This window comes from Gymnogyps californianus, chromosome 3 (genome assembly GCF_018139145.2).
Source record: "Gymnogyps californianus isolate 813 chromosome 3, ASM1813914v2, whole genome shotgun sequence".
Taxonomy (NCBI): domain Eukaryota; kingdom Metazoa; phylum Chordata; class Aves; order Accipitriformes; family Cathartidae; genus Gymnogyps; species Gymnogyps californianus.
In genome coordinates this window covers 62,332,597-62,345,121 of record NC_059473.1, presented here as the reverse complement: position 1 = coordinate 62,345,121, position 12,525 = coordinate 62,332,597, and the positions used below count along the sequence as shown (strand labels likewise).

General features: G+C 50.2%; 1 protein-coding gene across 1 annotated transcript; it reads right to left on the bottom strand.

The window, feature by feature from the left end:
* Nucleotides 1–3,878: 3,878 nt before the first annotated feature.
* On the bottom strand, nucleotides 3,879–6,509 carry CITED2 (Cbp/p300 interacting transactivator with Glu/Asp rich carboxy-terminal domain 2). The gene is given in 2 exon segments (XM_050894053.1): nucleotides 3,879–5,604; nucleotides 5,607–6,509. Coding segments are annotated over 2 exon segments (726 nt in total). The 5' UTR covers nucleotides 5,908–6,509; the 3' UTR covers nucleotides 3,879–5,179.
* Between the last annotated feature and the right edge of the window lie 6,016 nt (nucleotides 6,510–12,525).

The following is a 12,525-nucleotide window of genomic DNA, read 5'->3' as shown; positions in this document are numbered from 1 at the left end:
AATTTCTTTCTAAAATGAGGCAAAGAGAATAACAGAGAACCTACCATAACAGTGGCTCATCTGTTCAGTCATTTGATGTATCTCATTATTGTTGCAGTTACTGAGACTCAGCTTTATCTGGTGCGTGAGCACAATAGTGGCGCCATATTGAAATGTGTAAATATATTTTCAGAAACTATGTAAAACACCTCCTCTGTACTGACAAAATGATGCACTTGGAATACATGAAACCCTGAGAAAATGCTGCTGCCTTGGGTTCCAAATTCCTTTGATTCCTGAACTTAGTTTTACTGCACATGCAGTGTTATCTGACAAATATATTTGCCTGACTATTTAAAAAATACTTTGCCTTATCATTTAAACAGCTCCTGTCAATGTTACTTAGTCCTTGTTCACACTGCTATCCCTATGAGTGATGACACAGAAATAGATCAGGTTAAGGTCAGTGCGCGTAGCCCAGATCCGTAACATTGGCATTTCTTATTCCTGTCTGCAGTAGCCCAGCAGTGAGTATTCTGGAGGAAATGAAGGCTTCAGAAAGGATAGCTGTAGGGTCAGGGACAAGCGCTGCTTTTTCTGACTTCACTTCCCTCCCCTCCATGCCTGTGCCCACCCCGATTTTGCTGAGGTTTCTAATACGGGTGGGTATTGATCCCTTGGGTACCAGCTCACACGTTAAGCCCTGCTGTGCCACACAGCCAGGAGGCAGCGGAGGCAGAGGGCAGGAGGAACAGAATGGCTCCTATAGCAAGATGTTGATGCAGAAGCTACCCATGCACTGAAGAAGCATGACTATGTGGCTCCACAGACACATGTAATAGCCTTCAGCCAAACAGCAGCCATCCACGGGGCTTCGTATCCAACTCATCTAGCAGATCTGGAGTGTGGAAAACATCTCCTGGGGGAAAAAGGAAAGAAAAAAACCCAGTAACTAAAAAAAGAAACAAACGAAAGGAACTCTGCAAATCCAGATGTTGGAATTTTCCAATCCCCCTAGCAAGACAAGATAAGCAGGGGATAATCCTCGTTTATGTAACTTTTTTTTTTTTTTAAATAAAACCTGAGACCAACAGGCATGTTTTCACAAGGTCTGTTTGCTTCTTCTCTAAACCCACGCCGAGAAATTTGGGGAGGCCCCGCACCCCCTCGGGCCGCCGCGCCGCGCCGTGCCGTGCCGTGCGGGGCCGTGCCGTGCCGTGCCGTGCGGCCGGATGCGGACACCGCTCGCCCGGCCGGCCCGCCGGGGTGCCTCGGGCAGGGCTGCGACGGGCACCGGCGCCGCAAGGGCACATGGCCGGCTCCCCTCGCCGTGGGCCATGCCCTTCCTCTCCCTCCCACAGGCCTCGGTGCGGGCCTCTCGCCCCGCACAGCCCAACGCCGCGGCGCGGACGAAGCTCCCCGGCTCGGGGCCGGGGGGGACTCCCGGCCCCCGTGGGCCCCCGCGGGCCCCTCGTCCCCGGCGGCGGCTGCGCGGAGCCCGGCAGCGCCCGCGGGAGGGCGGCGGCAGGGAAGGCGACCGACCACAAGGGGGCGCCGTGGCGCCGCCGGCCGCCCCGCGCAGGTGGCTGCGGCAGCCGCGCCGGGAGCCGCGCCGCGCCGGGCCGGGCCGGGCCGGGCCTCCCGCAGCGACCCCGGCCCCGGCGTGCGGCGGCGGAGCCCCGTCGGTGAGGGAGCAGCTGCCCCGCCGCGGCCGCCCGCCCCAGCGCCCACCCGTGAATTCGTTATTCCCGGGGAAAAAGGCAGAGGATGGCGTTAATCAGCACCTAATTTTCCGCCGAGCGTGTCTTGCGTGGCGGGGCGGCTTAGCGCTGATCTCCCTTCCAAATAAAGCAGCGCGTCTATTTATGGCCGTGGCTTAAAGAGGAGCAGATCTCATGTACCATGTTGGAAGTTCTTGAAAAACTGCCAAAGTACAGAGGTCAAGTTTCCTGTACTGAAAGCAACTTAATGGGACGCAAGACGGCAACGTCCTTCGCGAGGATCTGGCGGTAGCTGGAAAACTGGGTCACCGTGCATTTTTCACTAATCGCTGGGTTCAAACAATAAATTATTTCAGCGTATTTCTAAACAGTGTGGAGGCTAGAGAGGATCTACTTGAAGGCCTGTTACTGCTTCCACTATGTGAGCCAGTGGGAGCATTGCCAAGGGGTTCACGTCGAGAAGATGGGGGTCAGGCCCCCAATATTTCTTGGTGGATGATATTATGAATAAGAAAATATGCAGTTGTGCTATCCACTGGGATCTGACTCTTCATTAGAAATTAAGGGACAAGGGAGGCAATATGATTGTTGTGCAAATTCCCCCGGGGTCTACTTTTAAGAAATCGTAAAACTCCTTGACAATGCCTTGCCCAAAGCCAGTGCTTTCAGTAGCTGCTGTTGTTTAGAGGCAGCAGCTCTCAGGAGTTTTACAAGGAGTTGTACGCAAATAGACTCTACCAGCATGCCCGTGAAACTGCCTATTCTTGGAAAAGCTTATATGGAAGGATTTAATGTTGACAGACTTAACTAGTGATGTCTCAACTGTGAAGAATCTGTTGTTTAACCAACTTTATGAAGCAAAAGTGCTTATCATTAAAGTGAGAGTATTCCCTTTTGTTTTAGGAGATAGTGGAGGCTTTAAACTTCTATGCAATTTGGTATACACGTAATTTGTCTGTTTTATAAGAAGTTGATTAGAATCAGAAAAATCACCCTCCCAAACCCCAGCAGAAGAGGGCAATGCAACGTGTGCAAATCAAACCGCCTTAAAATGGAAAAAGGATTTATATAGTGGCAAGTTGGGCAATGGCTCTTAAAACTACAGCTGTATTCTTCTAAACACTCTTTTATGTTATTGGTGAGTTGATAAGTTATGATTCACTGCCATTTGATGTTAAATTTACTGTCACAAAACATTAGCGATCACTGGCTGAAGCCAGAAGGTTGTTTTTTTAAATTCTTGGGTGCTGAGAGTTGTCTAAGAACAGGCTGTTACCGCCTGGAGCAAGCATTTTGTCTTCAGGTTTTCCCAGAAGTGTACACTTCCTTCTTTCTGCTTTTGCTAATACTTTAATACAAGCATTTTTTTTTACATTGATAAAACATATTAGCTGCTTCATGTCTGTAAGGCAAAGAAGGCCAAGTATCACTTTTCTCACCAGCTGGGACAATTTTAGCAATAGTAATCAGTTTAATTTCCCAGCTTGACTCAAGACACTGCTATTTACTCTCCCATTGTGTGGCGACATCCTCCCCTGTTTACGTGCCCAGGTTTAAAATTTAACTACATCCACCATGCTGTCCTTCTTCCTAATAAATTCAGAAGATGTGGCTGAAAAAGTAAGCAAAAAGAAAGCACGGTGGTATTGCTCCTGTATGGAACTTGGGAAGCGTGGCTAAACGGGATTACATGTATTATTAGGGTCCTGATCCGGCAGTCCTCACTGAAGTAACAACTTGTGCGGGAGCTTTGCCAAAGGCTGAGTGGGGGCAGAAGGCTGCAACAGTTGGCACTAAAGGAGCAAGATATCAATTGCCTTATAATGGGCATTTTTCTCCCAAATATTTAAAGTAGACGTGTATGGATTTGTCTCAGTGGCTTTAGCTGGTAGCAGTTTCTGGGAGAGAGGGGTCAGAGATGTCCCACGGTGGAATATTTTAAGGATATATGCCCCTTCTCCGAAGCCACTGGAAATGAAACACCATCGGTCCTGGTGCGACGCAGATCTGGATTGATGCAGCAATCTCCTGTGTTAACCCTGTGAGGTGACAGGGACGGGACGACACCCACCACCCTCCCTTCCCAAGTTACAAATACTTGCACGTTAAGCGCTTGGTCTTTTTACACAGCTCTTCCAGGTGAGATAATAAAAATACAAAAGAACAAAGTCTACTATATAAATGAAAGCAGATTTATAAAATTACAAGTTTAATAGATAAATATAATAAATACTTTATGCATCATAACTCTGGACAACTACATTTAAAGCAAGTATGTTGGCAAGTCACAAAAAAGTTGCGCCTTGGCAACTTTATTTTTCATAAAACCACACTGACAGGCATTATTACAATGTTACGTATGAGGCTTTATGCTGTAAGTATGTTCAAATCCCGCCCACCTACCGAGTTCACCATGACATATATATGGGTGTAGTGTACCTTCTATTTTGGAATGTCTTTTTGCACACCAACACGGTTGTACAGATAGATGTTCTACTTACCAGGGACAGTGGGGAAGAGTTTTGAAGAAAAATACTGGTAAATGACTTCTAGAAAAACTAAAGCATTTCTTAACTTTTTATTGACATTGGCAAATTAAAATAGAATAAATTAACAATATTTTCTCAAAAAAATGTTTTGTACAAAAATACTGTCAAAATTTCCTGAAAAGCTTTCAACACAGTAGTATCTTTTCATGTACTGAATAAACTATATTAGCTCAGTGTCAAAATGCTGAAGACAGAAACAAAATAAAAAAAAATAATCTGTGAAATGTTTGCCACTAGTCAACATTCCATCCACACCATATTATTGTCTGTACATATGGGGGAGGGGGAATGGGTAGCAGACTTTTTAAGTAACAGTATTACTTTTCCTGATCTGGAAAGGTTTGGCCCACATCTGTTAAGCTTCCAGTTTAGCGTATTCAAAAAAAAAAAAAAAAAAACAAAACCCAAAACCTATTAGTCTGCACTGCAATGCATAGTTAAAAATTAAGCAAGATGGCAGCATTTGTGCAGTAGTATCTGCCCTTCAAAGTTCATGCAACCAACTAATGCAATTTTTTTTCCCTGTTCACTCAGAATTTGAATGCAGTTCAAGTCATTGGAAATGATCGTTTACAAAATCCACAAGATTAAGCAATTTGCCAAGATTAATATCTAACAGTTCAGCACTGTGGGAATTATGGGCACATTACTGCGAGGAAATTAAGAGAGCGAGGAAGGGAGGGGGGCGACCAACATAAAAAGGCAGAGTTCGCTAGAAATTATTACTACGGGAGGGGACGTGAATGTCAAAGCTACAAAAAAAGTGGCAGCGATTTAAGGGGGGGGAAAAAAAAAAAGAATTTATACAAGCGCATAGTTGACTCTGCTTTCCAGATTCTCACCTTTTCAAGCCCTGAAAAGTGAGACACCGTGTCTAGGGGAATGTTTTCATTCGCACCGATAGAAAGTCCTTTGTTTGTTTTAAATGAATCAGCAGCTCACCCTGCTGGGCTGCTGTTTGCAAACGAAGTCTGTCATGAAGTCAAACTCGTTCTGTCCCAACCACAGCTCGGGAAGCTCCTTGATGCGATCCAGCCCCATTTCGATGACTAAGGACATGAGGACCTCCTCGTCGATGAAGTCAGTGTCTATGACATTGGGCGGCAGCATTGCCGCGGGGACGTGGGGGACGGCGGGCGGCAAGCCGCTGCCGCCGCCGCCGCCGCCGCCGTGCTTGGGGTTGCAGTCCCTGAAATGCTGCTGGCTGCTGCCGTTCAGCTGGTGGCTGCCGGGGTGCAAGTCCGGCATGTAGTGGCTGTGGGGGTAGGGGTGGTGGCTGAAGTACTGGTTGTTCAGCTTCTGGAGCTGCATGCTGGCGCTCAGCTGCCCTCCCGGGCTGGCCACGGGGGGGCCATGAACTGGGAGCCGCTGAAGCGGGCGGGGGGCGGCATGCTGCCGGCCGGGTGCCCTCCGCTCACGCTCCCCGGCCCCATGGCGTGCCTCACCCCGCTGCTCGCGTTCATATTCCCAGCTCCGTAATGTATATGGTCGCCCATCAGGGCGCTGAAGGCGTGCTGCTGCGGCGGCTGCTGCTGCTGGTGGTGGTGATGGGGGGTGGGAAACTGCCCCATGCCCATCCGATGCGCAGGGTGGTGGTGAAGCCCGCCGGATCCGTCGGGGAATCGCCCGTGGTTCATGGCCATCATGTGGTCTGCCATTGCCCACCTGGAAAGTTAGCGCGTGAATACATTAAGAAAATATACCCTCGGACATCCAGCCGCCCTCTCCCGGACCGGCTGCAAATGCCTGGCCCTGGGAGAAACGACTTCGCCGGTCCCGCCGTCCTCTCGTTCTCAGGGGGAGGGAGGCGGGGGGGGAAAAAAAAAAAAATCTCCTACCGCGGCTCTACCGTGGAGTACAAAGGGAAAAATAAAAGGGGAGCCTGCGGTACGAAAATCCCGGTCCCCTCCGCTAATCCGGCGAGCAACACGCCTTCCCACTCCAACTTGTGCATACCTATCAGCGGAAAGTGTTGCATACGGCAACAGCCGCCTCCTCCCCGCACGTTCAAAAGGCGCCCGAGCCCCCGGCTTCGCCAGGGAAGGCAGCGGATTTCCACGGCACTCTCGCTAACTTGCGGGGAACAAGCAAAGAATTGGGAAGTCCCAGCTAGCCGCCGTCAGCAACTTTTGGAATTAAGTCCCAATTATTCTCCTAAAGATACAGTAACGCACAGATAAGGAGGTAAAGCCAGGCAGCTGAAACACCTTTCCTCGCGTGTTTAAACAGTCTCATTTTTCCTGTTGCACACAAAAGGGACACCCGGCACCAGCTACGAGAACCGCCGCACTCACCTCCCGGCTTCTTTCTTCTTTTGCTTCAAAGGTGGCGGTGAAATCAGTCAGCAGAAGTCACCCAGCATAGAGAGGGCTTCCCCGGCTTCTCTCCTCGGCGCTTACGTGACGGTGCTGTGAGCGCTGCCGCAGCCCCAGAGCTGTTTTTCACTCCTCTGCGAGGCTCATCGGCACTTGCCAACAATGAGCTGTGTTTCTTACCCAGCTTTGGCCACAGCTAATATAGGATTTCAGAAGGGAGGAGCAAAACCCTTACAGGCAACCAGAAGTAAAACCTGGAGCAAGCGACGGGGGGGGGGGGGGGAGAAAAAAAAAAAAAGAAAGAAAGAGGGAAAAAAAACCCCAACCAACCCCAACACCCAGCGCGCGCACCCACGCGCGCGCGCGCACCCGCCCAGGGGCACACGCGCGCAGGGAGACACGCGGGAAGGGGCCAGGCCGCTCAGGAAGGCATCCAAGCGCCCCGCTCCCCCCGGCTGGGCGACGCGTGTGTCCGTGGGTCGCTTGCGCCGCGCTGCGCGCCCCGCTCCGCGCCTCCCCCGGGAACAAAGCGGGGCTCCGCGGCCGGGCGGCAGGGAGCAGCGCCCCGCGCAACCCGCCCGCCGCTCAGCCGCCTCCGGCGCGGCAGCGGCGGAGGGCGCCGCCCGCCGCCCACGGCCCCGGCCGGCTCCGCGCTCAGGCATCGCCGGGCTCCCTCGCGCCCCGTCCGCTCGTGTCGCTGCAGCGCGGCGGCCGCGGACACGCGTGGGGCTGGGCGCTACGGCAGCGCTGCCCGGGCAGGGCGAGGTCCGCCCCTCCGGCGCCGCCGCCGTGCAGGTGCCCGGCCCCGCTGGCGGGAGTCCCCCGGACCCGCGTGGGCGCCATCGGGGCCGGCCCCTCTCCCGGAGGCGAGATCCGAGATCCACCTTTTTCCACAGACACGGGCACCGCATGCGGGAGGTGTGTGTTGGGGTGCCCGCACGCTCTTCCCCCCGCCCCTCATCCCTCGTGTTTGCCCCACAGCCACCCGGGGTGTGCAGGGTGAGTGCCCACCCACTCTTGCCCTTGGCCGGTTTGGTGGAGTTTATTAGCATTATTTATGATTGTTTTTCTTGGAATGGCAAAGAAAAACAGAACCTGCGGAGCGCGGGTGGGTACACGCTTTGCAAAGGCGATCGCCGTGGCTGGGCATATCTCCTGTCACTCCCTGCCGTGTCCGGCAGCGTCCCACCTCACAGCACCGTCCCAGCAGGGCCACGCGTGCGCAAGTCCCCCCGAGACCAGCGCTCCTGCCTCTTGCTCCAGCTCCACCAGCTCCTCGCTGAAGGGCAGCCGTGCTGAAGTTGCAGGGAAGCGCCGAGGGGCCGGGGGAGGCCTGCCGCAGGGAAGCGCTGGATGGTGGCCTGTTTTCAATAGTGCCTTCGCCTGGCTTTCTGCTCCCCCTCTCCGCTTTCCCCCTCTCAGCTGCCCACGGGCACACCGAGGGGGCAGCGGTAGGCAGGACACCCTCCCCGGACAGGAGGAATTGCGTGCTCCTCTTTTGAGGTCAAAGCGGCCATCATGTAGGCTGAGATGGGCTTTCTGCTCCTCCATGCACTCCACAAGGACACAGCGGTGCAGGAGGTCCTCCTTGGGGAGGCACAGGCGAGGGCAAATGGGATGCTTCAAGATGCTGTCCATGTGGCAACCCTCTTGCCCCCTTTTGGGCGGGCTAGGCCCTTACCTGGCTGCAGTGAACTAAGAAGGTGAAACCAAAAGGAGGGTTAGTTAGTTCCACCTCATCTCTCCCTGGGATGGAGGCAGAGCTGGGTTCCCAGGTGCAGCGAGGTGTGGCGGATGAGAGGAGAAGGGCAATTCCCTGCGTGGCTGGTGCAATCCTTAGCAAAGCCATGCGGGCAGGCGGCAGTGGGAGACGCCAGAAGAATACCCGGCTGACACTCCAGCTGTGAGGGACAGCAGGGATGGAATCAAAGCCCTGGGAGGACAGGAAGCTTTACAAGTGTCAGAGTTACCTCGAGGAAGTGACCTCATCCTGCAGCTCCCTTTCCCGCAGCAATTAAGTAGGGTGCCCACCACGATTTCACCTTTTGGTCTTCAAATGCGTGTGAGTAGGTGGATGTCTGGGAGTTGCAGTTGAACCAGGACCTCCAGAATGGCCAGGGATGGTCAGAAAAGTGACAGTACCTTTCTGGAGACTTTTCCCTTCTCGTGGTTGTGCAGGTATTGCAGGGCAAAACAATGAATAATAAGAAGATCCTGTTCCATTTGGCAAGTAGTCAGCTGTGTATCATGACAAGTGGTTTGTTTAATGTCACATATCCATGGTGATACTGGTATGCCTTTTTGCTCTCCGCTGCCTTAAGTTTGTGATCCTTTTTAAAGCCAAGCACACATCATATCACCGCCCTGCAAATGCCCTTTCCTATTTTCGGCTTTCAGATGCTGGAAGCTGCCAGCTTGCCAAAGTGAGTTATGGAGAATTGGCATGAGACTGCCAGAACCAATAGCAGGGAAGTCACAGCCTCCATGACGCCTCACTCATACAAAACCTATCTTCAGGTATTTACAGCCCACATACAAAGAATTAGGCAGGATGGAGCTTTCTTCATCGGGTCCAGATAAGGCTCAGCAGAGTGGTGCCAGACGAGCCAAGTTTGTCTTTGCTTATGGCCATAGCAAAGTGGGAACACAATCAGTTGGTTGCTTTCCAGGAAATGGCTGGAAGACTGGTAACAGGCAGCTAGGGGAATGCAGGACGAAGCATGAGCCCATCACCACTGAGCTAGCAGGAAGCCCTGAATCTCATCTGTTTGCCTCTCCTGATCTAAGCCACGGTTATTTAAAGAAATTTTTTCATTTCTATTCTTCAAAGTCTTCTGTATACGTGAGTTGATTCTTCAGTCAAACAGCAAGAAAGCAGGGCACTGCGTATTGGGAGAATGCCAGAGATGGCCAGGGGCGGGAATGAAAGCAGCAGGGTTCACAGAGTCGCTCCTCAGTGAAGAACCCGAGTAGAGTTGAAAGCAGAATGTGACTGTTGTGCCCATCTAGGAAGAGTCACTGAGAAATATCAAACACGACAACGGAAAAGAAGGGAAAAGATGGATCCTCAGTTGGGTGTTAACATTTTGGATCGGAAGGTCAGGCAGGCACTGAGGCTGGGTTGCGGATGCAGCCCCACTCACTCCTTCCAGACTGGAACGTCTGCAGAGTGCGGTGAAAGGAAGGAAAGGAAAATCAAAAAGGAGAATCCCAGATGGTGTTTTTCCAGGTATTTACTGGAAATGTTCAAGCTCACTGAATACTTATAGTTCCAGGGATATATCACTGGAACAAGATACACAGGGCAATGGATTTCAGGGGACTTGGATCTCTAGGTCCTTTTTTGCAACTGACAATATAATCCCTAACTCTCTGTGACTTGTCTGTCCCAGATCACCGTGGAGGTGAGTTTCTATGTGTTCCCTCCCACGCTGACACAAAGCAGTCAGGAAAACCCAGTTCAGGACATCTGCTAGGGTTATCTGATAGGAAATTTTATATTAGAATGATATCCTGGAAGAAATGCCCTTTCTGTAGAAACGATTAAGCTCTGCTATTGAGAAGACAAGCCATGATTTTCTGGCTGCTCTTGTTTTTGACCTCCTCACAGCTTCCTTCAATCCCACCCTTCCCTGAGGCACCTGGTGCTTGGGAGGGAAGAGGGAACTGTGGCACAGGAGGTCCCCAGCTCTTTGCTTTACTGGCGTCGAGCTGGATGGCTGCCGCCGGTTTCACTGCCCACCCCGAGGAAAAACAATGAACATGACAAGTTTGTTCCAGATGGGCACCCAGGAAGCAGAGAAATCTGTTTTGGTTTCTCAACATGCCTTTTTTTTCCCTGGAATTCCCTTTGTAAGAAGAACAGTGGGTTTTTTTGCCTGTGGGGTAAAGACACAGGGGTTTTGACTGGAAGGGAGTTCCATTTTCCAACATGCTTTACTGAGAGACCTATTATTCTTAAGTGATTGGGGGGGAAGAGTGGACACAAGATTAGCCACAGGTCTGGGCATGAGATCCTCCGAGTATCCAGGTGGGAAAGAATTACCCTGGCAAATTTGGCTGTTTGAACAGCACCAAAGTCCAGACTATGGCAGAAAACATAGGATTAACTCGGTTCGCTTAGTTCGATAGCAGGGACAAGCTTCCTAAAGCCATCACAGCTCCCCTCTGACGGTCCAGACACCAGCCAGGCATTCCCCAGAGCTGAGCATCCGCCCTCCCATTTCAACGGACTGCTCCACTGGGGAAGGCCACTGTTCAGTGAGGTAGTGCACCTGACATACAGGTCGGCAGCCCAAGTGTGGAAGAGATGACCCACTGGGGATTTCTTTCAGTGGTGGAGCATGTGACAAGGAGTTACTGGAGTGATGGCAAAGCGAAGTTCCTCACAGCTGGCTAGTGTGGGAGAGTCTGTGGAAATGCAGAGAGAGACAGAGCATGCGCTATCTCCGTTAGTCAGCACAGGACTTGTTTTTTCTTTGCCAGATTTCACAAGGCAATCCATCTCTGTGCTGACTGGAAGTGGTTACTCTGCTGAGAATGGGGGTTACCAGTGTATTTGTGAGCAACAGATCTTTATGAAAAGCAAAGAGGTACCCAGAGCAAGGAGCTTCCTGAAGCATTTGGGGGTATGTTAGAGGGTTTCATGTGCTTGCATCCCTCGTTGGTGTGCCAGGAACCAAAGATGTACACATTAAAGTGCTGCTATAAATTAAGGAACGCAGGCTATGCAAATTGTGGTACTCTCTCCCCACCCACCTTTTCCTGTTTGTTTAGATGGCTCAAGATAGTAACATGCCACTGTATTTTATTTCGGTAATAATGAATGTGGCTTTGCACCCTTCATCTGCGCCGTCTTAGTCGTGTGAGAATGTCTTGGGAAGGGTGACAAGCTCCATTGTTTTACCGTTACACCCTCTCAGCGTAGTGCTTCAAGCTTGTGTGATCGCAACCGAGGTTCTTCCTTCAGTGTAATTTCACTGCAAGGTATTTTCTTTGAAAAAGTAACTGTAAAAATGGGAAAACTTATTGAGAACATTATTTCTTGAAGAGGCTCAAGAGGGTGTAAATATACAAAAATAAACACACACATAAGTAAATCATTAATCAAGTATCATTCCATTTGTATTCTGTCACACAAAACCCCAACATGGACGTTTTCGCTAATCTTTACTTTGGGGTATCAGTGGGAACCAGAAACCACAAAAGGAAAACGTTCAGGTGCGTTTGAGAAAGTGATAGTAGCTTCTCTAGTAAACCAAATGACACCAGGTTCAAATAGAGCAGAGAGATGGAAAGCGGTTACCAGCTAGGCTGTATGAACAAAATTTTGTCCCCGTCGGAGACCAAGCCAAGTAATACTACTACTGTTTTGGGTCAACAAAGACTTTTAAAAAAATTTCAGGTAGAATGAAATGTTTTATTTAATTAAAAATTATTAGAAAGCAGAGTACATACTTCTAAGTATGTATTAGACCTGGATGATTACACCTAAAGTGTTCATCGCATACATTCTGTAATTAATTGAGCTGGTAGTTGACAAGTAATTTATTTGAAGTCCACCGAATAATTGAGGCTTATTATTACAATGAATTGGAATGCTCCAAAAAAAGAAAGATTTATGATTACAAATATAGGCCCCAATCCAGGATACATTTATACACACGATTAACAGTCACATTTTTTGGGCAGATCATTTCACACAGTACCCTACTCTCTCGTATCTGCATACAAATATTCTATTTTAAATCAGTGAGGCTGTGCAGGAACTAAGATACTTCTCAGTATGAGTGAGACTGACAAAATCTTAACTTCTCAAACCACTAACTGATCAAATTGACACAACTTAAATCCAACAATGGTCTGTACTTGGGACAGGATTTCCAGGTGGTTGCATCTTTACAGCACAACAGTCCGCTTGAGACACTGATCTGTGTGAGTGTCTGGCCTGGAATTTAATAA